The sequence below is a fragment of the Aspergillus vadensis genome (assembly GCF_003184925.1).
Source record: "Aspergillus vadensis CBS 113365 unplaced genomic scaffold BO88scaffold_31, whole genome shotgun sequence".
Lineage (NCBI taxonomy): Eukaryota > Fungi > Ascomycota > Eurotiomycetes > Eurotiales > Aspergillaceae > Aspergillus > Aspergillus vadensis.
In genome coordinates this window covers 255,923-281,091 of record NW_020292069.1, presented here as the reverse complement: position 1 = coordinate 281,091, position 25,169 = coordinate 255,923, and the positions used below count along the sequence as shown (strand labels likewise).

The window sequence follows — 25,169 nt, the reverse complement described above, 5'->3', positions numbered from 1 at the left end:
TTGGACGACTCGGCAGCATGACTTCATGGCACATGGGCGTGATTGGCGATCAGAGACAGACAAGACAAGCCGGGCTGGATGGATGCCGGAGAAATTGAATGCAGGATCAGCGCTGCACGATGAAACCCAACTGACAGCTCACCGGCCAATGTTGCAGAACTATTCCTTATCCCTTCTTCTTCTTCCCGACTTGATAACAGGGATCCCTGCTGGTCATCGTCATCTTGTCTTCTCTCCTTGCAGAGAAGTCAGTCAGTCACATTCACCTCACTTGTTCTATGTGACAGCCATAGACCAACTGAGGGATTGTTCAAATGAATGGGTCCAGACTACTTACTAACTTAGTACTCAACTCACACGTTGTGGTACCTGAAGAGGAGACACAAAACCTGGCTGGCCACCCAATACCCTTCCAGTCCCGCCGGGCCGACCAAAAGGAAAGTTTTCACCATTTGCAGACCATTCTTCGTTTTTACTTTATCCGGTCCGCCATTGGTTTGGGCCCCATTCACTGCCAACCACTCAGCGCCTGCGGGGTGGAGCCATGGCGTGGTGGTGGTGGCAACTCGCCAATCATGGCGGCCCAAGGGTGAAAAGGTCGAGGTTTCCAGACTCTCGGTGGAGTCGGGTCAGGGGGGATACTTGAAGTTTGCAACATCATGGCTGCTCCAGACTGTTTGATCTCCCGGTCACTTCTGCTGCTATACTTGGATCCCGTGCTTCGTCCCATCGCGCCCTGGTGTACGTACACCAGATGGCGCATGGCTCGCTTCTCGGCCTTGATCTCCTAACTGGTGGTCATCTCGATCATACATAGATAGATAGATATAGATCGGACCCATTCGTACTACACTTACTATCTGCTGTGTATCCACCGGGATCGCTTGCACGGCCACTCTCAATGCACCGCCCGTGAGATCGGTGCATCGTCCACGACCGCATCGCTTATGGAAGGAATCCAAGCAGTGTCTCGGACCGGGCTTGACCATCCCCAATGCTTCAGATTGCCCATGTTCGATAAAGTTTCATCAACCATGGCCGAGGAGAACTGCCTCGCCATGATTGCAGCCTGCAGTCTCCATTTCCCAGTCGTCTCAGACTCATGCCACTGAAACTGCTGTGTCTCCGTGGCTGAGGCACCAATGTCAAGATAAGAGCTCTTCTTTTCGCAGTCGTCATTGGCGGGACTGACTGACAAGCTGCCGCTAGATCCTACAAGCTCCATTGGCTATGTGGTATTCTGGTTGCTCCCATCCCTGACTGACTCTCAAGACGGGCTGATAGCGCGACAACATCGTAGAAGGCGACGTGGACCATACTCCTGGTCCTGGAATAGCGGGTTACTATGATGGCCCGTATTATAGCTCTCCTTTCTGCACCAGAGTCTGGGGATCCCTCATGGCTGGATGCATATAACTGGTTGTACAATGTCATCAGCGAGGATGACCCCTTTGATAGTATCCTGGGCTTCGATATTGGAGGAGTGCAGGACTCCTTGCTCAAGTACTCCATTGCGTGGTATCGAATATGCGATTCCACCTAGACAACGTGAGTAGCACATAGCAATTGCCTCCCGAGCAACAGCAATCAGAAAGCCATCACTTTCCTGACATCCGCGATTTGCCTAATCCTTGTAGAAGAAGCCCCCCGTAATGACACCATGCACACCCATTCTGAGTTCATGCAAGCCACTCCAACATCCCACCCCCTGTACCGGCTCGGGGGATTCCCACGTAGTACATACACAAGCATGCAATCCAAGACGGCTATCGGTTCTTATTGCAACACCCGCGTATGTATATATCAACGCAGTACAATGCTGATGTCGATGCTAATTCCGCTGCATACCTCCTTTCTTTCCATCGGTACCCCATGACTAGTATGACTATGACTACTGTCCCCGCCGCTGAACCCTCTCCGACCGCCCCCGGAATCACTCGGCAATTTTTCCCCATCCCGACCATGATGCCATGCATGGCACAGTATTGTTGTAGGTCAACATCAATTCGGCCCTGCTGACTAGTAGCTATAATAAACATGTCTGCAGAGTTAATGTTCATGGAGGGGTCCTTTCTTGCGGAAGACATCGTGTTGCTCTTTGATATACCGTCCTTCGATACTATGATCCGAGGACGAGGATGAGGTCGTGGTGGGATTAGTACATCCATTCGCCGTCAACTATATACTAGTACTACTGCTAAGTACTGGTACCTACAACCTAAGTAGTTGCACAACACTCAGTGCCTGAGTCGCTGCTCTTCTTACCATTCCTTGGGAGAGAAAAATTACCCCTGATGACCCGATTACTGGGTACGGCCTTGACTTGACTCATACGTTGCAGTGGAGCTACGCAGTTGGATTCTGAAGAACCTCGACAAGTGCCGTGTCCATTCTCGAGATTCTAGCGAGTAGGTCATGGATGCACCTGGCGGGGAAGGTCACGGAAAAAGTTGACTTTGATTAAAATTAAATAGGAGTAAGTCGAGTCTGAAGCATGCCCTCACTATCATTGGCTTATTATCTTGGAACTATGCCGTGGGAGATACGGGAAATTGGATGGAATAATGAACACTGACTCTTTTAATTAAATGAGATTCCAAATCTAGCTAGCTAACAGTCATTCCATCTAATATTAAACAATAACCATCCGTCCACATGCAGCGTTACACATCGACACGTATTCATCTATCGAGCAAAACCAAGAATCGAGATCAAGATCAAAGTCAATGTTTTAGTAGTAAATAGGACAGATCAACTCCACAGTGCGTGCAAGACAAAGGTGGGGGGAGTCTGATCCTCAGAACGAAATGAAGAAAGAAGAAAAGGGTGCAAATGTGCAAATGCTTGACACAGATGATGCTGCCCAGATTAACAGTCAATGAGAAGAATAATCCTCAAGAAAGAAAAAAATAAGTGGAGAGAAGAAGAGAAGAAATGGTGTATCGGTCTATATGCAAGACAGAGGGGGTAATGTAAGTAAGCAAAGGGGTATGTATGTATGCAAATGTACGTCTATAATAGTCGACCAGTCATCTTTGGACTAGCCGAATGCCAATAGAAAGAACTCTACTCAGCCTGCTTCGACGCCTTGGTCCTCAACTTCATCAGCACATACACCAAGGCATATGAACTAATCGCGAACAAAGCGACGATCGCGGCATCTCTCCACCCGTAGTAGTAATCCTTCAGGTTGATGGTATACAGGTAATCGCTTCCGCGGGTGTACTCGCAGACGTGGCAGTCAGCCGTGGCATCCGGGTTGATGAGATTCATGCGTGCGCCGGCGCCCATCATGTAATCCTGAAGGTACTGAGCGCAGGTCGAGCCGTTGGGAGGATCGAAGATGGCGAATTCGGATTCCTTGCAGCGGACGGGTGTGTCAAAGGTGGTGAAGACCAAGAGACTGCCCATCAGATAGTTGAAGGGGTCGAGGTAGTAGATCCAGTAGCGCCAGAATTCTTGGATCTGGGTGTAGGGGACTAGGACACCACAGAAGGAGGCGAGGGTTCCGATGATGACCGGGTTGATGAGCGAGGCGAAGATGGCGTTGGGAGCGTACGCGGAGACGAATTGACCAATACCCGTGTAGACAAACTCGTACATCAGCATGACGAAGAAGACGGCGCCGGATTTGTTGCTATCCGAGGGAAAGCCGACGGTGTAGTACCAGCAGGCGAAGTAGAGGACGGCGCAGATACAGAGATAGGGGAGTTCGGAGACGATAAGGCCAGTCACAAAGGCAATCCAGGAGTACATTTTGGATTTCTTTTCACGAGCGTCATAGATGTCGCGGCGTTCCAGGAAAAGGGGCTGCAGTTGGTTGATAACACCAGGGGCGACGAAGATAAAGTTGAAGATGGTGAAGAGACGGAGTTGGAGAGCACCGACATGGTTGCCAATCATCCAGAAGGAGAAGCCGTTGAAGAGGGCCGAGCCGACGTGGAGGGCCAGCTTGTTGTTCACGTAGTCGGTGTTACGGAAGACGGCGACACAGGAGCGCTTGGTCACGATGAGGGTTTGCTGCCAGAGGGGCATGGCGAATTCGTTGCCGTCGTCGACGGTGCCAGGGGGCTTAGAGGCGGCGTCGTCAACGATGGAGTCGAGTTCCTTGAGGGAGTTGGTGTGCTCGGGGGAATCCTTCCAGACTTGATGCCAGTCGCGACCTTGGGAGAGCGCGCCAGAGACCACGTCAATCATGTGCTCGGCCGGGTTGGTTTCTGCGGGACAGGGGGCGCCGTAGCGAGCAAAGTAGTCCTTGACAGTTTGGCCGTTGTCACCAATGTCACCGAAGTAGACCATCTTTCCACCCTTGGCGAGGAGGAGTAGGGTGTCGAATTCAGCGAAGAGTTGCGCAGAGGGCTGGTGGATGGTGACGAGCACAGCTTGGCCGACGTCGGCGAGCTTGCGCAAGAAACGGACAGTGTTGTAAGCAGACTGGCCATCAAGACCGGAGGTGGGTTCGTCCAGGAAGATGAGAATGCTGGGCTTCGAGACCAACTCGACACCGATGGTGACACGCTTGCGTTGTTCAACGCTCAGTCCGTTTCCGACGCGACCAATAAGGGTATCGGCGATATCATGCAGTTCAAGGAGTTCAATGATGGTATCAACGTACTTGAGCTTCTCCTCAGCAGGCACATGGCGAGGCTGGCGGAGCAGGGCGGAGAATTCCAAGGCCTCACGGACAGTGGCAAAAGGCTCGTGGACATCAAGTTGTTCACAGTAACCGGCAGAGCGCTGGAAGGAAACGGGCAGAGGACGACCGTCAACGAGGACGGAGCCATGAATGGTACCCTCAGTCTTGCGCTGAGCCAACACATCCAGGAGAGTGGTTTTACCAGCACCGGAGGAACCCATCAGGGCACCCAGCATGCCAGGCTTCACCCATCCGTATACCTTGTCGAGGAGCACGCGATCGCCACTAGGGGTCTTAACCGTGTAGGTGAGATCCTTCCAGGTGAAAACAGAGGTGTTTTTGACAAGCTGCTTGTCAAGGTCGCTTTCACTCTGGCAATTGTCACCATGGGGCTTCTTGGCTTTCTCGTCGACCTGGGATTCCTCGTCGGGGCGGGCAACCTGGCGATGGGCATCGACCCTTTCGCGTGGGATGAGAAGGGAGGAACCGCTCTCACCGGGAGACTTCCAGCGGGACGTCGCGATGATAGTGGCGGCAGCAAAGAGAGCCCACCAAGCCCAGAGGATACCAAAGTTGCGCCAGACATGGGTATGGCTGTAGGACAGGGAAGCCAGGTACTGATCGCCAGTGACATAGGTGCTTCCGGGGATGGCACCACCAACACCGGCGCATGATTGATGTCCGTCTCCACTGTAGCCCTCTCCACTGGGAATGAGGTTGGTCCCCACACAAGGAATGATTTTTCCGTGGAATTCGTTGGAGAGCAGCGCATCGAAACCGTAGGCCATGGGGTTGATCCAGTAAATCCAGCCGAACCAAGGGTGCATCTGGGGCTTCTTAATCATGTAACCGGTGTACATAATCAGAGCCGAGATGAGGAAACCAGAAACCTTGGAGGCGCCATCGAACGTGCTGAAAAGCGCGCCAACCGCGCGGAACAGTGCTGTCATGGCCTATGCGAGACGTCAGTACAAATCCGGGCAACAAGTGGATATTCACGTTAACTCACCATAGTTGCAGTGAAGACAAGGATCCAGTAGGTAAAGAAAGCGCTGGCGGACATGGTGAGGCCAACCATGAAGTAAACCACAATAGAGAATATGCTGATTTGGAACAAGAGGACCGGGATATCGGCAGTAATCTGAGCGATACAAAAGGCGGCAGGGTGGAAGTATGCGAAGCCTTTGTGTTTGACCAGAACCGGGCGACCGCTGAAAGAGTCGGTGACTTCGGACATGGCCAGAAGACTGTTGTAGAGCAGGGAGAAGAACAGAGCACCGGACTTGACAAACAAACCACCCGAGTTATTAGGGGCATTGTAGAACAGTGAACCAGCAATCAACGCCTGAACCAGGGTAGAGATCTGCTTGATGAAGAAGGTGGCCTTGTCACCCCAGATGATTTGGTACTGGCGGATAATGCAGGTCTTGACCTGGTCAAGGAAGTCAACCGTCAAGGGACTTGTCTTGGGAAGTTTCTTATTCTTCTCTTGGGTAACGGATTCCTTGAATTCGGCAGTGCGCTGGCGTGCCAGATCGGTGTCGGGATAATCGTATTCAGAGGTCATTTGCGTATAGATAGGCGACTTCTGGTACTCAGCGAGAATCATGTCCGCGTTACGAGGGAAGCGGTTTTCGTAGCCTGGTCTGATAATGCGTTCAGTGGGGACCGTGACACCGGTAAGGTAATCAGCGACGTTGGAACCCTCGCGACAAACAAAGCCCAGATCCTCCATGAAGGGACGCGCCTGGGTCATGGGGCCGTAGTAGATTTCTTTGCCTTCATCCAACACGAGCACCTTGTCGAACAGGTCGTAGATACCGTTTCCGGCCTGGTAGAGGGTGACAATGGAAGACAGACCCAACACATCTGTCATGGCACGAACAGCCTTGGCCCATTCGAGGGCCGTGCTGGCATCCAAACCTCGCGTGCTGTTATCCCAGCAGAAAACGGAACCACGAGTCGCAAGACACTCGATAATGGAGACACGCTTACGCTCACCACCCGAGACACCACGCACGTATTCATTGCCCACCTTGGTATCGTTTGTATGCGAGATGCCCATGGATTCGAGAAGGAAGTTCTTGGCTTCCTGGCGGTAGGCTTCGGGGGACTCGACGCCGTTGGGCAGGTTGAAGGGAATCTTAAGACGAGTCGCAAAATCCATAGTCTGGCCCACGGTCAAGGTGGGGAAGAAAATCTCCTCCTCGGTGTTCATGACAATTTGGCCGCGGTACTGGGCTGCCTCGTCAGATGTCAAGGATCCAAAGTGAACATCTCCTTCAATCGACTTGTAACCGAGGCGTCGATTGGACAGCATCTTCAATAGGGTGGTGCAACCGGAGCCGGGCCGACCCAAAACCAAAAGCATCTCTCCGGGCTTGACACAGCCATGGCTGTTGGTAAGGATGGAACGCAACGGCGGCTTGTTCTTGGACTCCTTGATGTGCTGAGGGATGTTGAACTGGGACAGGAAATTCTCGTTGACGGCGGCCTCGGCGCTGACGACTTCGACGGAGAGGTTCTTCCAGGTGACACCGAGTTCCTTGCGTTTGAAGCCGGATTGCATGTCCCGCTCATTTTGCTGCTTGACCTGGGACATCATGGCCCAGCCATCGGCACGACTGGCACCGGCGTTGCGAGGGGTGACGGTGGGATCTTCATCGAGGACGGTAGCGGTGCTGTCGGTATCTTCCTTGCCTTCGGGAACCCCGAGGGTGTAGGAGACTTTCTCCTGATCCTCCGCCATGGTGGGCTTCAATGAGGGATGACTTGACGATGCTGTGAAAGTCAAGGGTCACCCTGTCGATCGGGAGTAGGGATGGTCATTTCGACCGGGGGCATTTTGGGGGAGCGAGAAGCTCATATACTCCTACCAGGCAGCTGGGGGAGTCGGTGGGGGCCCTCCAAAAAACTTCCCTCAGGGATTCGGGATCCAGGCCAATTCCGAGATCCACCGGACACTTCGGGTGTGTGAAAAGCTCCGCTGAGTCAGGAGGATTCCGATTTAGTTATCAGGCCGTCCAGGTACAGGGACACGTAAGGAAAGGCGATTATTTTGGACTAGTGGAATGTAAGAGATAGTTTGCAGCCTGCCATTATGGGGACCGGGGATCGGTTCCGTGGCTTCTGCAAGCAGAATCTGTTTACTTTTTTTTTTCCCTTATTATCGTGGCGCGGGCCACTTCCGCTGATTTTTCCTCTTTTGTGCAATCTTAGTGGGCCTTTCGGGTAAATCCAGGCCCATGAGTGGCTCTCTGTCAATCTCTGTGTCCAATCAGGCTTGACAACTGTCAGGTCGGCGCGACCAAGCGGCCGAACCTCCGCTCGGCGGAATTCTGTCTCTCTTTTTCCTCTGAGTCAGCGGATTAAACAGGGTAAGAAGTGTGCCTATTGGTGCATTACTTCAGTCCTGCTTGCCTTGTCACCTCTCCGCTGACTCAGCGGAACTGTGCGGCTCTCCTAACCACGATCCCCTGCCGTTTCGGCCTTTGGAGCTTTTTCGTCTCACGGATCCTAGTGGCGCCTGCGATCCATTGCCTTGTTCCAGAACGTTTGGGCATGGAACGTGTCTCATCGTCCGGCAAGCTTGGAGCTTGGAGCTTGGACTTTCAGGGTCGACGATGTGCTGTGGGACTAGAGATGAAGATAGACAGCAAGTACATTCATTTTCCGATATCCCCAAAGCACTCATCCTTGGATTACCTCTTGAACAAGATCTACATTACTACGGAGTACTGTCTACTAACACAGACCCTGGGGATAGTTTTCGAACATCGATCCCGGTCTGCCTGAGATGCAGAGTGCGTGGAAACGAGTGAGCTATAACATCAACTCGCTCTAAAATCTCACCGGCCGTATTCACATGCAGCCGCCCAGCAGCCATACATGCTGTGTACATCTTCCTACTTGGCAATCACCATCCAGACACCTTGTCTCGTCAATCAATCGATTACCATATCAGTAATCACATCAGATTAACATACCGAATCCTTGCAATGACACAATTGTCCATCCTCAAAATAGTATACCAAGCGGTCAATCATGGATCATCAACCTGACACGAGGAACGCCACCAAAGTCAACCACTAACCTAACTCATTGTTCGAAACTCTTTCACATTAATAATATTGACTCCGAGCCTCGCTCATACTAGCCGCCGAGATGCCGATCTCCCTCGGGATTTTCCTTCAGTTTCTTATCTCCGGCCACAGTTCCTCTACCTCAGGTGTGGATCTATATCCGTTCGGGTGGTGGTCGCGACCTGCAGCCTGCGGCAGAGAGGGTGTGATGACCCTGTCCTGTCCTGTCCCGGCTGTCCCTCTCCTGTCCAGCCTACCGATCGGGCCCGGAAGCGGCCCGATCAGCCTTAACGTGACTGTTTACTACGGTCGCAAACTGAACCTTAGACAGCTAGTCACTCGACAGTTAGTAGTCGTTCGTGCGCAGCACAGGATAAACTTATGGAATGTATGATGAACATGGGTAAGAGGTGTTTATCTTTATCGCGAAATATTGTTACACTTGATTGGTTGCCTTAGCTGCCTCAGCTTACTGAGCTGAACGGTACGGAATTTCTATAGCATCTTATTCCGAACGCACGAAGGTGCATACTTCGTAAGTGGGCAGATGGAAATTGGCATGAATTTGGTGTTCTTGCTATATGTAATCTATTTATGATACCTATCATTGTCCCCTATGGAAGCTGTGCTGGGTACTCTATACCTGCCATTCAGTGAGTGCACCCCGACCGTGCTCATTATACAGTCAGTCAGTAGTTGTTCCTGGCGGTGGTAGTAAATGGAACCTTATACGACACCGACAGGCTTCAGATATAGCAGGCTTATTTTAATGTGTTCACTAACTAGTCCTACCGCTAGCACGTACAACTGAATCACTCTTAAAATTGCTTTTTGTGTGTAGCCTTTGAATAAGAGGATAATAATGACATGTCTCATTCACACCATAACCTTGGTCCGTTGACCACATCCCACATACTACCAGTAGTAATACTTATATACATACAAATCCAGTTCAATCTAGTTCAATCCCTCCATATCGCAATCCCCCTACTGTCATCATCATAAGATCCTGCTTGACAATCCGGCGGGGGTTTTTGTATGGGGTGGTCTGATAGCAGTTGACTTCACTAGGAAACCAACTCATCGTGACCGCTGGGTGTTTGCTAAAGTAGAGGAACGGGAACCATCAAGGTTCCATCGAAAGCGAAAATGAAAACAAGGACGAAAAGCCGATGAAACAGAGCTCAAGTCATCTAGTAATAGCTCGTGGGACCCTGCTTTCTACCGAGAAATTGGCTGCAACGGACAAAACCAGTCAGTGGAATGTTCATGTTTGTTCCTACCAGCAGGATAACTCACAGATATTGGTCCAATTCATCTAGATGACGACGGTGTTCGAGCATCTTCTGCCGCACCATCTGGTATGTCTCGGGCTGTTCAGGTTGCGTCTGCGTTGGCTGGGTCCTGACAAAGTATCGCTCGCTGGTGGCTTCACGGCGGGTGATTGGCTCTTTGCTGCATGTGAAAGTGACGGTTAGCTTCGGGTGTTACTAGTCATGGTGGTGCTGTTTGCAACCATTGCAGTGATGTTTGAAGAGAGAGGAGTGGATCACAGTACTCCGAAACAGTCCATGACGTCATTGCAACAGGGCCCGGCAGTGGTCCCGTTCCCCCCACGGCAGTCTCCGAAAGGGGAACATAACCAATACAGGAGATGGATGGATAGCAGTCAGGTTCACACTTACTCGGCCAGATATCCACAAGGCTTGGGGTTGATCACTTGTCCTTCGCGTCGAGCTGGGATGGCAATTGAGAATGACCGCACGTTGCTGGAACTGCGGACAAGAGGACGCGACATTTGGCTGAGAGGCGACATGATGACGGTATAGTATAGATTGATGGGTATCTCTTCGCACTGATGCAAAGCACAGGTGTGGTTGGAATGAGTGACCGTTGCGGTAGAATCGAAATGTGAGTTCTAAGCCGTCTATTTGAGCAGTAATAGCGTTATACAATGGGATGAACGAGCCATGAACAATTGGGTGACTGGTCGATTATATACAACGACTAGATTGTCCCGTGAACGTCATGTGACTGGGATGCCCTCTCAATCCGGCGATGCTGAAACCAAAGTTCTCATTAATGCAGCAACTCAGCTTCCCATTTTCAGGCGAACCAAATTGTTTGCCCTGAGACCAATCTTCCATCTCCCCTCCAACAACGGACCAGTGTCGTCCGCCACCGCCACGATCGACGAATCCCCGGATCGGCATCATTCTCATCCCCCGGCCGTGACGGCCCCGCGCCAGACAAGTGATGGTCATTGCTTTGCATCATTGGACAGGAAGAGAAAGGCCCGGCGACGCAAGGGATGGACTCACACTTCCTTCCCTTCCTATTGCCCTTCCACAATTTACTACCGCCACTGGCGGGATTGGGTGGTGCTCTGTTTACCAACCATGTGGTATGATATCATCTGCGGGGATGGACATGCCAATCTTTGCGAAGACGGACCTATGGTTGAGCTGTGTCACTCCTGCGCTGCTGCAACTCTGCCAGGACACCTCTGCTCCGGCCAATGACAGTCCACATTGCCACGACAAATGATTGCCGGTCGCTGGCAGGCATTTCCCGCTGCACCAGAACAGCCAGCTTGGACCAATGTTCTAGCCGGTGGCACGGAAGGTATACGAAGGTAGTATGCGAATCTGCAACATCCTCGCTATCTGTCCTACCCTGCCAAAAAGGCCTCGGTGGTAATCCTGCATACCACCAACGCAATGGTACTAAATACCTCACCCAGCTTTAAATTCCTGGTTACACGTCCAATAACACCTCTTCTCAAGCTGCTTCTCTGTGCTCAAGTTTGGCTGATGGGAATGTGACAATCGACGTCATTTTGCTTTCGATCCCGTCCACCAGCAGCCACATGGTTATGAAAGAGCGGGTTCCAAACTCCTGCCCGCCAGTCCATGAGCAAGAAAAGTTCCAGAACCGCAATACCAAGGGAAGGTCATCCGAAGAGTACTCATGTTTTTGCTTTCTCTGCTACAGCGTATCAGGAGAATACCCAAGTTACCTAAATTGGTACTGGCAAACTCAGGTGCTAATCCACCACTTGTATCGCAGGATACGTACATGGACAGCGTCACACTTTGCCTTCAACATTGCCTGAAGGCGCGCTTTGAATTAAGATGACGGCGGGCGGCTACTACCGGGGTATCCTCGGGCGGGCCACTGCCGGGACTAGCCCGTGCTGTAGCAAGTATGCATGGTAGAGGGGTTTCTTCTCAATTCTGATGTATACTACATACAACTACCTACACAGTAAATAAAATAATCGGTGCTATAATGCTGAGAATTGAGTTATTTTTGTTTTGGAATTATGATCATCATCACCATACTGGTGCCAAGCTCAAACTGCCTTAATACTACTACAATGTGTACTAGTATCCTCATGAATATATACTATGAACACACTGCGATAATCATTTGTTGAGCATTGACCAACCTCCATCAGACTAGTACACTTGAATGATTGATATTAGCAGTAGTACTAGTAGCCAGTTTTTATAAGAAAACAACCAATATTATCAATCGTCTCCCCTATTATGAGACCTGCCATCCATCATCTTCTACCCTTAACCAACAGCAGTACTCTCCCACGTCGGTAGCGTCCTAGTTTGACTTATTCGTCCCAGGTCAGTTATAAATGCGGGAATATAATATCTTATGGACTCCATTATAGCTTGCCAATTTGCAATGAAGCAGTGCTGTCTGTCTGGTGACACTGTATGATTCGTTATGAATGGTTGTGCGCGGATATGTGCATGGTTAGTCATTTAATTTTACTGTGCATATGTGACTAATACAGTGTTATACACTGCATAAGCATGATAGTAATCTACTATTATTTGTAGCAAAACTGCACTTGACTTTAGTGGCAGTAAATCATTGGGAATAATTATTCATGTGCTCATTATCAACAGCTGGAATAAACATGCTGTAAACCGATCAACGAGTCCACTATGTACCTGTACCCTCCCTGCCAGGCTGCCTGCCTGCCTAGCAAGGGATGAACGAGAATGGCCATAAATATCTCTATCTACCCTCTTCCGGTATCTTCTCTCAAACAAAAACACAACTTCTCAACCAGCAACTTGACCATCCACAGGACCTCCTTGTTTCTTTCAGTTGTCGACTGATTCACAGAAATCACCTCTCTGATCATCTGCTGACGATGACTCTCAGCCACAAGCACTTCTCCGTCGTCTGCATCAACACGGAGCAGAGACACAATACGTGCCCATTCACAATGTAGATCGATGTCTCTGCTGTCATCCTTAAGGATGTCCACAAGAGTCTTGATTTCATCGCTGAGGTGGAGTCTGTGTTCTGCAGCACCGACGTGATTATCTGGGCGCTGCCTCTCAAGTGGCAGACTCAGTGGGCAGTACTGTCTCTCTTTGTCGATATCCACATCACCACCTAACACCCTCACATCTGTCCCTCCCCCAGCAGAAGCAGGCAAATCCAGTCCCCTCCCATCCAGAAACGCACCTACACGTCCTACACAATACCCCCACGAAACCCCCTTCCCAACCCTCCCTACAAAATAAACCACCGTATGAAACCCCACCTGACCAACAACCCCAAACAACGTCGTCATAACCGGCACAGCCAGCAGCGCCCAAAACACAAAGAAAGACTTTCCCAGATTACTCGTTGGATAAATATCCCCGTATCCGATCGTCGTCAGCGACACGAACGTGAAATACAGCGACTCAAAATACGTCCATCCCTGGTCTCGCTCGGAGGACTTGAAGACGCGGGCGCTGACGAGCCAAAGGAGGAGCCATGCGCACGAGGAGAAGATGAATACGATCCAGCGGTGGCGGCGCTGCCAGTGGGATTTAATTTCTCTAATCTTGATGATATCGCGATGTGGTGATTTGTGGAGATGAATACCTTCTTGTTCGAGCTCAAACTTCAGGAGCAGATCGCTCATCTTCCTTGAGAAGGAGGCGATTGAACTGACGAATAATCCTAGACAGGTGATGCCCCCCGTCGCGTAGGGAATGAGGAGACTTCGGCCGAGATGGGTCTTCGGGACGATGTTGCCGATTCCGATTGTGAGCATGGTGTATGCGGACCAGTATAGTGCATCTGTCAGGGACCATCCTTCAATGGGGATGTAGATGGATGCGCCACCGAGGAGGAATGCGGCGAGGGTGAAGGCGCGGAGCACGATGCTTGTGTTTTCGATTATGCGGCGGTCTTGCATGCTTAGGTGGATGGTGCGGATGCTGCATGCGTATATTGCTAGGAGCGCTGCGATGAAGAGGTAGAGACTGGCGGCGAAGATGCCGTAGTAGAAGTTCTGCGTGTAGTGCCATGTTTGGGGAGCGATGGGGGGTGGTTGGTGCACGGTCACGCCGACAAGACTAAAGAGGAGCATTGAAGATACGAAGTATAGTAAAGCTGTGCCAAGATACCCTCTCACTGCATTCCATTTGAGCATCATGATAAGAAGGAGCGTAAGGTCAGCTGTGGCGGCGAGTGCGAGCGATATAGCCTTGATAGCCACGGCCCTACAGGATATTTAGATGCGATGATCAACAATCAAAGGCTGGAGTATATTGGAAATGAAAACTCACCAAGCACTCTGCACTACTACCACACTTCCCACCCCCGAAGAACCAACTTCCAGCCATCCATAGCCAACTGCACAAATACCGAACATAGTTGCCATAGCGCTAATAGTTCCCTGGACATGCTTAGCAATGGTTGTCAATGATCAATCCCATGGAGACAAGAGAAATATACCGCCAGAACCGGGAAGCTGGTACACGCGAGCCACCAGCGAGACATTTCGACCGAGTAATTCTACCTGGGTAGCAAATATCGTACAGCCTGTAGTCCGAGATTTGAAAAATGCAGTGATATGATTTGTTCTGCATATGAAGTCGGGATACGAGGTTGACTTCACGGGGACCATCAGATTCCCGGTCAACTCATACATTGACTTAGCTTCACCGGAGGGAAATCGATCGAGGTGAATGTTATTAGCACCGCATTCCCGTAATTGTACGTGGGTTATCGTGTACTGATGACGATAACTTCTATACACTACTACGTGCTGCCATTTGTGAGTTGGTTGTGAAGCTCTGGTGTGAAGCTTTGGTGTGAATTGAGTGGGTGTTAACATGTATTGTGAACGAATCAACAGAAGAACTACTGAATTGCTTGCAGATTCTCAAGTTACATATCGGAACCCCTTCTGGAGCCGGCGGGCGGCAGCGATGTCGATGCCTTCTACATCTGCCGTCTTCTGTAGTCGACGAAGCTCTTTGTCTGTTAGAATGGCATCTTCATCCTCCAGGCGTGCTAGTCGCTTGTTTTGCGATCGTAGATGGAAGTACAGGAACGTCGCCATTATAGTGCCTAGAACCTGCATTCCGATACACACCCCCAAGGCCGTGTAGTAATACGGAGCCTCCTTTTCCAGATAAGTATACGGAGTCCAGATACTGGCCGAGTTTCCCAGAGAGTTGATGAACGCATACGCAGCAGCGCGTTTGGCGGGAGGTCGGGGAATCGCATTCGCGATCCACGAGTATATCGTGCCGTTCTGGGCAAAGACGAAGACCATGAGGAAGAATGAGAAATATCGTGGCCCGAAGGAGTGGGTGGTCATGAAGATAATAAACCCCACGATGGTGATGGGGATGGGGCCGACAAAGAACCAGTATCGATGAGCGAAACGATCGGAGAGATAGGAGTGGAAGAGACTGTATACCACCATGAATATGTATGGTGGTGCTACTAAAAGTAGAGAGATGATATGGTTATACCCCAGGGTCTCTGTCAAAGTTGGAAAGAAGTTCTGGAAGCCACTTGCGGCGGTGAGAGACATGTACGCAATGGCCAGGGCATAGGTCTTGACGTCGGTAAAGGCTAGCTTCAGCCCTTTGATTTGGGTCATCTTGTCGCCGTCGTCGACATCCGCTTCGGCTGCCTCAATGGCCAAGCGACGATTGGCGACATGCTTCATCTCCGGCGACAACAGTTTCCAGGTATCGGGAAAGTCGGGTAGCACAGCGCAGATGGCCAGACCGATGGCGACGGTGATGGTGCCCTCGATAATGTATAACCATTGCCAGGCTGACATGCCTCTCTTTCCGGCAAGACCATTAAGGATACCCGCAGCAATCAGGTTTCCAAAGGCACCGCTGAGCAATGAGCCGGAATAGAAGATACTCATGCGAAGGGCCAACTCTTTCTTGGTGTACCATTTCGAGAGGTAAAATAAAACTCCTGCAAAGAATGGTGCCTCGACCAAGCCGAGAATGAATCGACATGCCACGATGCCACCGTAGCTAGAGACCTGGCTGGTTAGGGCCGAGACGAGGCCCCACGCTGTGGTGAAGAAACCAAGGTATAGTGAAGGACGGCCCATGTAGTTGAGAAGCAGGTTCGATGGGACCTGCATCAGGATATAGCCCACAAATAGAATGGACAGTCCTGTCTCGTATTTGGCTTCATCGAGGGAAAGGTCCTGTTCCAATCCTTGAAGCTTCGCAGCAGCGTAATTATTTCTATTACGAATGACGGAGGGACGTTAGCACAACGCATTTCATAGCCATTCAATGCCAAGAAACTGTGAAGCGTACCGGTCGATGTAATTCATCAGATAAACAAGAATTACCAACGGCATGATGAGGGTATCGATCCGCCGCCGCAATTGCCTTTCTAAGACTTTCTCCTCCGGCGTCAACTGTGCCAAATGGGCAACCTCCTCATGAGAAATCTCAGCCTTTTCGCCCATGGCGTCATGGTCGGTGATGATTTTCTCCGCCATGATGAGGCTTCTAAGAGGCGAGTCAAGATGCAGGGAGAGACAGGATGCACGAATAATCTATTGCGACTTCATCATGAATGGAAGGAAAGCTTCAGCTATATATGCCCCAAGAATGCGAAGGAAAGCTTGATGCTTGTTACGGTGTGATTGAGCTTCAGAAAACACATGCGAAGAGTGATGCCCTCTGCAAATCCGGGGGAGGGGCAGGCGTGGGGGAAACTTTCCGCCCAGCTTGGGCCATCCAGACTCCTGGTTGGACGCACGAAGGTACCGGAGAGCATCACAAATGCGGGGAAGACAATTAGAATTCGAACCAGAAGCTACTCGGCTGATTCTCACCCCCACGCCGCTAACCACCAGCCGTGCTATTCTTCTTCATCCATCGTGCGACAGAAGCTCTGGGGTCGGACATGGTCCGGGGAAGTGGAGCTGATCGACTCATTGGTGTCTCTCAGGCCTCCCCTGACGCTTCGTATCTTTGATCCTATAACACGGATATGGAATGGTTCTGGGAAAGTTTGTTTTACATCCCCGCCTTCAGCAGCGAATTGACGCATACTTGGCGGTTCCCCAAGTCGCTGGGATCCACTGTCCATGGCTCCATCATCGGGGGGAATACTAATCATTTGTTTCGCAACTTGCATCCTCGCTGTACACAAGGTCCGCTCGTGGAGAAATGCATTTCTGGTCATTTCAGGCAAAATGAATGCTGAGCTCCCGTGTCTGTTCCCATCAGGGAAGGCGAGGATTGGCTCGCAGAACTTCCGTGCAGCTCCACGTTCTGGGGTTAATGTCGGTGATCTTCCTGCCAGCAGGTCAGCTTCACAGCTCTTGATGTCGTCACACCCTGCAAGTTACATCTGTCCCGTTCCCCCCATCGGCATATTCTTCTTGAAAAGTCGTTAGTGACTTGCCGGTCCATGCAGGTGACCTGACTATTTCATCGCACGGAGAAGCCGAGGAAAGTTCAAATCTGCTTATGGCTCTGGCTTGGCCTTGAGGGGCTCAGGTGATCATCAGTCAGGTGATCGAGGCACGTGTCGACTAGGGTTTCCTGGCTGGTTTCATCCTGGCGTTGGCGTTCTTGTTCAACACGTTGGAACATTTCCTCTGAATTGATTCCAACAAGTTAAACATTGCGTTTGCAGCACACTTGTATTAGGAAGTTCTTCGTTGCCTCCTTTGTCCTTAGTGGTTCGTGGGTGCTATATTTCACGAATATATATCCTACCACTACTGGCAGTAGTCCTTCTCAACATCATGCGTTCTTCATGAAGCCGACGATGTTTTCATTTACAATCATAACTGAATATCATTCCAAATAGAGCCAACCACTTGATCAATTATTATATGTTTTCTGTCAGTGCTACTATTTATGCTTCCTGGATGACGCTAACCAGAACCCGCCGATCGGCCTGATTGGTGCCTCAGGCTGGATACTGTTTCCCAGTTGGCAATTATCCACTGGTCTCTCCTTTCCCCAACATCAATTAATTGGTTACCAATGAAAGCGATTGTGCTTGGTTCCATTCTTCTTCTTCCGCCCTTGATGTTCCGTGGCAACTCTGGAAGCTGTCTATTCGCGCTATGCCCGACTCACCGGGGAACCCCAACGGTGATCTTGCGAAGAGCGCTGGAACTGGAAGGCGACTAACGAAGTCCTCCACCGAACCCACTTCTGCGGCCGCCGTCGCCTCAAGCGCAGCTCGTTATTGGTCTCCTCAAGCCACAGCCAGCAACGGTTGTCGCGGGGCTCAGCGTAAGCGAAGGTGGGAATTTCGGAGGAATTCGGTCATGTCCTGCTCAGATCTTGCTGGTCGTGATCTCGCCGTGCTGTTGGCCCCGTATCCGCTCAAGCTTGACGTCGACCTTCCCCTATCGTGACATCGTGGCCTGGTACGACTGGAGCTCGTTGTCTAGGCTTGCCGCACATGGCCGCCCACGATTCGCAGCCAATCTTGGTCTCCGATCACCTCCGGAGTAAGCCCGCCCTTACGTCGGCTCAATTGACCCGTCAATTGCGATCCTGCAAGGCCTGCCGGTTCCGGAAAGTCAAGGTGCGTGCCGACCCGATACTAAGGTGTGGGCATGGGTCTCCGTTATGGGGGAATAGAACAAGACAGTCGTGCAGGCGAATAGGATGATGGAGCAAACAAGAATATGGAGCAAACTGTGCTCCTAGTTGGGTGGGAGGAGGCCCGTGCAACGCACTTTGCTGGCTTACCTGCATATGTGTAATCCGACCTAATTGACGATCGTGAGAGACAGTGTGATCGAGTCAAGCCCTGTCATGCATGCTGTGCGCATGGTCACCCGTCCAAATGCCACTATGATACCAGTCCCGAAGATTTCCTGCAACCCATCAGTCAAGCCGATGAGATCCGCAACCTCCGGGAGGAAATCCGTGAGCTAACAGACAGCCTTCATAACTGTGGTGCGTGCCCCAAGTTGGACCCCGGATAGTCTCTGTGTATTTGGAAGTGTTTCTGCAGCGTAAATAATTGACATTGGCGTTCTAGAACAACGGATCAAGTCTTCACGGCGACGAGCCCAGCTACAAGGCCTCGTCAACGCCATCCGCTCAGCCCCGCCAAGTTCCGTCAATCGACTCGTCGCCCAAATTCGAAAGCATCGCGGGGAAACAAATGAAGTGGCAATCCCGGTGGGACCGTTGAATGGAACGGAAGGTGGGTGTCCGTCGCATACTGGTGGGGTACAGACTCTTGTTTTGGCGGCTAAGTTGTCATGATCCCCAGCAGAACATGGCCCTGTCGTTCTTCGTCGGTCTCATTCATACGATAGCGACGACGATTCACTGGATTCAGAAGACGAGGTATTCTCGCTCTCTGGCAGTCGGTCTTCATCAGAGGAGAGCGAGGACTCAAGCTATGGTTCAATAAGTCACATTGGATCGTGGAAGCCGATGCTGGATGTGTTTATTGAACGCTTCGTGGATGCCTTCAGTCCGGTAGTCCATTCCAAGACAGGACAGGCTGGTGCACTACGACGGGCTGCCGAGATACGCATGTTTTCGCCGATTCTCGTAGATGCGTTTGAATCCGTCTCCATAGCATACTTTGGGCGGTCTATTCAGGATAAGAATCTTGAAGCAGCTGGCTTCCGCCTATACCCCCGTGTGCTGAGGAGTCTGCAGCAGGCGTTGCAAGATCCCCAGCGCAGCAAGGCCGAGTCGACGCTAGTGACGGTGACCCTTTTGATGGCCTTCGAGGTATGAGTCTCGATCTCACATTTTGAGAAATCTTCTGACTGCTTGTAGAGTGTGGAACGAACTACACAAGTGTCGCTAATTGCTCACGTTCACGGTGCATTGCGCCTGATTGAGCATCGAGGACCTGAGAATCACATACATGGGGTGGAGCATTTGCTGTATACCGAGCTGCGTCCTTATTGGGTACGTATTCAATCCAGCCTTCAAGTATCCAGTCGCTCAGATAGAAACAGGTCGCTGCGGCTATTGTCAGTCGAACTCCTTCCGCCCTCGCAAGCCCGGACTGGATCAACTTGCCTTGGTCAGCCAACCCTGACCGAAGAGACATCCTGCACTACTTGCTAGACTTGGCGGTTGAGATCCCCGGCCTGCTTTGGCAATTCGACGATATTGAGGCTGCTCTCAAATCGGGCATGTACAGCCCACATGAGATTAGCGTGAAGCAATCCTCACTATGGAGCGGTGTCGCTGACCTGACCGACCGCTTCCGCCAGTGGAAAGTCCAATGGGTTGATAACAACCCGGATGGACCACCGCAAGAAGTCGAAGTCTCAGTGGACGACCCGTTTCCTCGATTCCATTGCCGGGACTTTCGTACCGGGGGTATAATTACACCCCCAATATTTGTCTATCGGGACCTCCGTCTCGCGCAAACTATGTGTCTCTACTACTCTACCCGATTGATTCTCTCGTCCGCCGACACGCGACCAACTGATCGCGTTGGACCTTTGGAACAGTACTCCTTGGGTTGTGGCATCTGCCGGTCCTTGGAATGGTACATAGTCAATGCGCCAGGAAACATGATTAACCGACTTGCATTCCCAGTCAGGGTGGCCTGGGAGGTGTTCCCGGATGGAGGACCGGAACGGCAATTCATGTACGAAGTGCTGAAACTGGTTGAGCGGCGGCATGCCCTAGGCCTTTGGGGGAGCAATATGTCCGAGATTTCTCCTCGGGCCGGACCCCCTCGAAGCCAGTCTCCTGAGATGGCCACAGGAGCATGATAGATGGGGAACATGATGGTCTGTGGGTCGCTGGACGAATCCCACGGCACATATCCGATTTTGCCCGTCTCCGCGTTGGCCGGTGGGAGTGCTTTTTCAGTGGCATCTGATAAATAGTGCAGCTCCTTTCAGGACGGTATGCCTTTCGGGGGTTCGCCGTCTCCGTTAGAGATGCCTTCTTACCTGGTCATGAGATACCTACAGAAAAAGGCTACTAAGCAGCATGCAAAACTCCGATCAGTAACTGCCGAGTCAGATACCTAAAGGTTATGACCCTCAATATGGGCATGGATACTTTAGAACGAAGGAATACTGAACTTGTGAGTGGCTCAACATCTGCCTTGGCATACCCACAGAGTCTGGTCAGCATGTTCCAAATTAATGGTGAATATATCAAGTCAACAATAACCGGACAGGACTGGGATCCTGTCATGTAAATAGGCTTCTCAACCAAAAGGCTACTCGAATGTAGCCTAATTAGCACCAAAGCCAATTTTATTTAGGATTACAGGGCTGGGCCGGCCGCGGAGATGCCTTTCGATGGGCCACGCCAATTATAGTGCGTATAGGTAGTGTCTGAGGGCGAATAGTAAGCGGCATCGCGTTCTCCGGGATTCGACCGGCCCCATACAACAGGGGTTCAGGGGCGTGGATAACCACTGGTTCCATAAGTCGATTCCTTATAAGGCTACTTACGGGTGGAATGGTGAATCTTATCATGCCCCGGAACTGGAGCAGGCCCGTTCTTTCTGCCGCGAGATGGAAAATTAATCGTAGCTCAACAATCCCCAGTCCATCGCTGCAGTGCAAAACGAACACCGGAAGGTTAATTTCTGAACTCTGACATGTTCGACTATGCGTGTTTCGAAAGGGGATTGTGTTGAGCACAGTTCGAGGGCGGCATTATTTAACGTTTCAACTTAAAACAAGCTTGATTGCCGACTCCACTCCCTGGCGGATCCACCATTGCTCCTGAGACAATCTTTGCGCCAGAACAGATTTGAACCCTTCCTGATTCCAAGGTGGGGATGGCCTTCATCTCTAGCAGCGTTCGTGACCTTTATAACTGAGCCTCCGACATCTTGGTGTTCATGTCGGCTCATTGTTGCATCCTTCCTGCACTCGTTCATTTTCCTGTCTTGTCACTCTTTTCTCCGCGACCGGTTCGCTTCAACCCTTACGTTCTTTAACAAAGGTTCTTCATATCAATCACTATGCGCTACTCCTCCGTCGCTGTCCCCTTGGCCCTCGCTGCCCGCGCCGCTGCTGTCGAGAGTGATGTCTGGGCCTTCGGAAACGGCTTCTACACTGGCCCTCCCACCAATGCGCACATCACCAGAGCCACCTGGTCCTTGGTGCCCCCGGATGTTCCCTCGAACTTCACCGTGAACAACACTGACGATGAGGTCTGGGTGTCGCTGTGGATTGGTCTCTCCTCTACCGCGGGTGACTACGACGCCGATCTTTACCAGCCCCTGCTGAACTGGTCCCCCGACAACGAGTCCCAGTACGTTCATTACCCCCTTAATGGTATATGAAAAGTATGCTAACAAATCAAAGGGGCTGCCCCGCCCCGGATGACGAGTGGTGTGTCGCCGCTAGCACGTACACTCCTGGTCAGTGATCCCAGCCTCCAAACGGGGACCCGAGCTGGTATACTGATGATGTGATTAGATGGCCAGAATGGCCAAGCCTACGTGACTGTTCCTGCGGACACCCAGGTTGACTTTGAGGGTATGCTCAGACACCAATTCAAACACAGTATGAACCACTGTCCTAACATGAAATCCAAATAGTCTACGTCGAAAACGACAAGGTCTACCAGGTTGTCACCATGAACGGCAAGACCGTCTCTAAGGAGAGCGACGGTAAGTTAGCTCTACTACCACCTTCAGATCAATGAATATAATACTAATTGAAAATAATGTAGCCCTCGACAACCCCCTCCTCTACCTCTACTCCGGAGACGAGTGCTACACCGGCTCCGGTGACTGCGGTACCCTCCAGTCCTACAGTACGTTCCTCCCCCACCCATCTCCTAGCGGAATAAATGACCTAACTTGGTGACCTCTAGGCTGGAACAACCTCACCATCCACCTGAGCGCCGCCGACGAGAACTTCGGCGACACCCTGTCCCTGTACAGCGGTTCCTCCTCCAACGGCCTCACCACCTCCGACAAGGGCAAGACCTGGCACACCGATGCTATCAAGATCTCCAAGGACACTTTCGCCACCATTTCCGACTACTAGGTTGAGATGGGATGGGGCTGGTTGATGGTGTATGTATGTGATTGGGGACATTATGACTGCGAGTCGGTCGCGATATCTTATTCCATTCTAAATTTTTGCGTCTTCTTGTTTTTATCTCGTTGGAGGGATGTATAAAATAGTATAAAATGTATATACGTCGAAGTCAGAGATGGAATATTGGTGTCCGTGGGATAAGGTGGTAATTGGTATTAGGGATTTTGTAAGCTACTACTAGTATATCTCCGCAAACTAGCTTTTCGGGCTATAGAGGTTCGTGGGGGTGTCAGAATACAGGTGGGTTTGGCTCACTGTTTGCGGGTCGGGTACTTATATACTTTGGGAATTTCCCGGAGGTGTCACTGGGTGGGATTAGTTGCCGATGGTGGTGACGTGGGTATTGTATGCGCGTATGCACACGGTCTACGACTGACCTGCAACGTGGGCACATAAGAGGGAATAAGGTGGAAATAAGGAAAATGTATGTAGGTAAATTGATATTGTCTATCATAATGCCGCTTGGTAGTGATCTTATAGGCAACGACACCAACAGCTTGGATCTCTGGTCCTGGTATGTACATTTCTCTCTGGCCAATATGTGCCTGTCCATCAATACTCAAGTGTCTGCTTGATCGCGTCGTATATCCCTGGGTCTCGTTAGCATTTTTCAGACGTGCATGGGATAGATATACGTACGCGCAACATCAGGAATCACAAACTTCTCGTACATCAGACCTGTATGCGTGCTCCACCCCGCGACTCTCTTAACCGGTGCCTCTAGACGCAAGAACGCCCCGTCCTGAATGGTAGCAGCCACCTCAGCGCCGACGCCGTAGTTGATCATGCTCTCGTGGACGACTATCGCCCGTCCGGTCTTCCTCACACTATCCAATACCGTTGGTCGATCCCACGGGTAGATTGTACGCAGATCGATCAGCTCGATACTCGCCCCAAATGCCCTCTCCGCTGCTTCGATGGCCGCGGAGCAGAGGTATAGAGGCTGTCCGTACGAGACTATCGTCAGGTCGTTCCCTGGCTTAACCACTTCCGCTGTGTTTAGTGGGATGGTGTAGTACTCGCTTGGGACGTGTTCTACTGCGGCACGATAGAGGATTTTCGGTTCCATGAAAATGACGGGATTCTTAGACTCGAAAATCGAGGATAAGAGTAGGCCTTTGGCTTGAGACGGCGAGCGTGGCATGACGACTTGTACACCTGGGACGTGTGCGAATAGTGCTTCTGGTGATTGTGAGTGGTATCTGTTTCGTGGTCCGCAACGTTAGCCATCACTTCCCCGTACTCAGCAAAAGTCGGTGGGAAATGGTATGCCACCTACAGAGCACCATGTCCGACTGCACCACAAGGCATCCGCACCACCATCCCTCCAATATCTACCCCTGTTGCTCCCTCTCGAAACCGGAACTTCGCCGCCTCATTCACGATCTGATCGAATGCTGGGAACACGTAGTCTGCGAATTGGATCTCCGCGACAGGCTTCATTCCCTGAGCTGCTGCGCCGATGGCAAAGCCGACGATCCCTTGCTCTGTTAGAGGTGTGTTGAAGACTCGCTCCGAGCCGAATTCAGTCTGTAGGTCCATCGAGCAGCGGAAGACGCCGCCGAAAGCGACGTCTTCGCCGAAGAGCATCACCTTGTTGGAGGTGGAGAGGGCGGTACGTAATGCGGAGTTAATGGCTTGATAGAGATTGATAGATTTTGAGGTCGGATTGCTGGGTAGGTCTGGGTGGTTTGAAAGACTGGAGGCCGTGTGGTGGAGGAGCGGTGTCGATCTGTAGTCGATGGGGAGGTTCAGGCGTGAAGAAGGGGATGGTGCGGAGGTGGAGTAACCCCGGTAGGAAGGTCGGGGTATTGGTATTTTGGGGAGACGGAGTGAAGGCATCGTGGAGAACTCAGGAGAGGTTGGAGGTTTAGATAGTAGAATGAAAACGTCTGGAAAACGAGGGAGGTACGGGGAAGACCTCCCTCCCCCTTGGTTTATCAATAAAGGCATCTTGCTTCATGCGGGGAATGCGCCCCGATCCCCGTGGATAACCGGGGTTGGCGGCCTGGATGCCTTGGTGCCTGGGTGCCTGCCGGGGAGGCTGAGTCAGCGCTTCTGGTGGTTGCCGGATTGGGATAGCCAGGTGAATCTATACTCTAAGCATAGGACC

General features: G+C 51.3%; 9 protein-coding genes across 9 annotated transcripts; 4 read left to right on the top strand and 5 right to left on the bottom strand.

Moving 5' to 3' along the window:
- Nucleotides 1-2,577: 2,577 nt before the first annotated feature.
- BO88DRAFT_491550 (putative ABC multidrug transporter) lies at nt 2,578-7,706 on the bottom strand. The gene is made up of 2 exons (XM_025712869.1): nt 5,646-7,706; nt 2,578-5,589 (listed from the first exon to the last, which is right to left on the bottom strand). The coding sequence occupies exons 1-2, from the start codon at nt 7,383-7,385 to the stop codon at nt 3,067-3,069; spliced, it is 4,263 nt and encodes a 1,420-aa protein (XP_025558169.1). The 5' UTR covers nt 7,386-7,706; the 3' UTR covers nt 2,578-3,066.
- Nucleotides 7,707-8,578: 872 nt separating this feature from the next.
- BO88DRAFT_408536 (uncharacterized protein) lies at nt 8,579-9,261 on the top strand. Its single transcript, XM_025707732.1, has one exon. The coding sequence runs from the start codon at nt 8,801-8,803 to the stop codon at nt 9,110-9,112; it is 312 nt and encodes a 103-aa protein (XP_025558168.1). The 5' UTR covers nt 8,579-8,800; the 3' UTR covers nt 9,113-9,261.
- A 197-nt stretch (nt 9,262-9,458) lies between these two features.
- Nucleotides 9,459-10,837, bottom strand: BO88DRAFT_491549 (uncharacterized protein). Its single transcript, XM_025712868.1, has 3 exons — nt 10,404-10,837; nt 10,018-10,173; nt 9,459-9,954 (listed from the first exon to the last, which is right to left on the bottom strand). Exons 1-3 carry the CDS (start codon nt 10,532-10,534, stop codon nt 9,912-9,914), a joined length of 330 nt encoding a protein of 109 aa, XP_025558167.1. The 5' UTR covers nt 10,535-10,837; the 3' UTR covers nt 9,459-9,911.
- On the top strand, nt 10,443-11,384 carry BO88DRAFT_181885 (uncharacterized protein). Its single transcript, XM_025701749.1, has one exon. It carries the CDS (start codon nt 10,689-10,691, stop codon nt 11,238-11,240), a length of 552 nt encoding a protein of 183 aa, XP_025558166.1. The 5' UTR covers nt 10,443-10,688; the 3' UTR covers nt 11,241-11,384.
- Nucleotides 11,385-12,758: 1,374 nt separating this feature from the next.
- Nucleotides 12,759-14,721, bottom strand: BO88DRAFT_181845 (potassium channel family protein). Its single transcript, XM_025701748.1, has 3 exons — nt 14,485-14,721; nt 14,316-14,425; nt 12,759-14,249 (listed from the first exon to the last, which is right to left on the bottom strand). The coding sequence occupies exons 1-3, from the start codon at nt 14,527-14,529 to the stop codon at nt 12,764-12,766; spliced, it is 1,641 nt and encodes a 546-aa protein (XP_025558165.1). The 5' UTR covers nt 14,530-14,721; the 3' UTR covers nt 12,759-12,763.
- A 193-nt stretch (nt 14,722-14,914) lies between these two features.
- BO88DRAFT_429716 (putative MFS transporter) lies at nt 14,915-16,519 on the bottom strand (the record flags this gene model as incomplete). Its single annotated transcript, XM_025709184.1, has 2 exons — nt 14,915-16,256; nt 16,332-16,519. The coding sequence occupies 2 exons, from the start codon at nt 16,517-16,519 to the stop codon at nt 14,915-14,917; spliced, it is 1,530 nt and encodes a 509-aa protein (XP_025558164.1).
- A 1,793-nt stretch (nt 16,520-18,312) lies between these two features.
- On the top strand, nt 18,313-20,887 carry BO88DRAFT_181826 (C6 finger domain-containing protein). The gene is made up of 6 exons (XM_025701747.1): nt 18,313-18,576; nt 18,788-18,953; nt 19,039-19,206; nt 19,276-19,748; nt 19,797-19,931; nt 19,982-20,887. Exons 1-6 carry the CDS (start codon nt 18,451-18,453, stop codon nt 20,750-20,752), a joined length of 1,839 nt encoding a protein of 612 aa, XP_025558163.1. The 5' UTR covers nt 18,313-18,450; the 3' UTR covers nt 20,753-20,887.
- A 600-nt stretch (nt 20,888-21,487) lies between these two features.
- Nucleotides 21,488-23,169, top strand: BO88DRAFT_181795 (uncharacterized protein). Its single transcript, XM_025701746.1, has 6 exons — nt 21,488-22,259; nt 22,313-22,368; nt 22,427-22,486; nt 22,549-22,620; nt 22,683-22,766; nt 22,827-23,169. The coding sequence occupies exons 1-6, from the start codon at nt 21,967-21,969 to the stop codon at nt 23,000-23,002; spliced, it is 741 nt and encodes a 246-aa protein (XP_025558162.1). The 5' UTR covers nt 21,488-21,966; the 3' UTR covers nt 23,003-23,169.
- A 318-nt stretch (nt 23,170-23,487) lies between these two features.
- On the bottom strand, nt 23,488-25,088 carry BO88DRAFT_408528 (alpha-ketoacid dehydrogenase subunit beta). Its single transcript, XM_025707731.1, has 3 exons — nt 24,336-25,088; nt 23,696-24,258; nt 23,488-23,646 (listed from the first exon to the last, which is right to left on the bottom strand). The coding sequence occupies exons 1-3, from the start codon at nt 24,896-24,898 to the stop codon at nt 23,609-23,611; spliced, it is 1,164 nt and encodes a 387-aa protein (XP_025558161.1). The 5' UTR covers nt 24,899-25,088; the 3' UTR covers nt 23,488-23,608.
- Between the last annotated feature and the right edge of the window lie 81 nt (nt 25,089-25,169).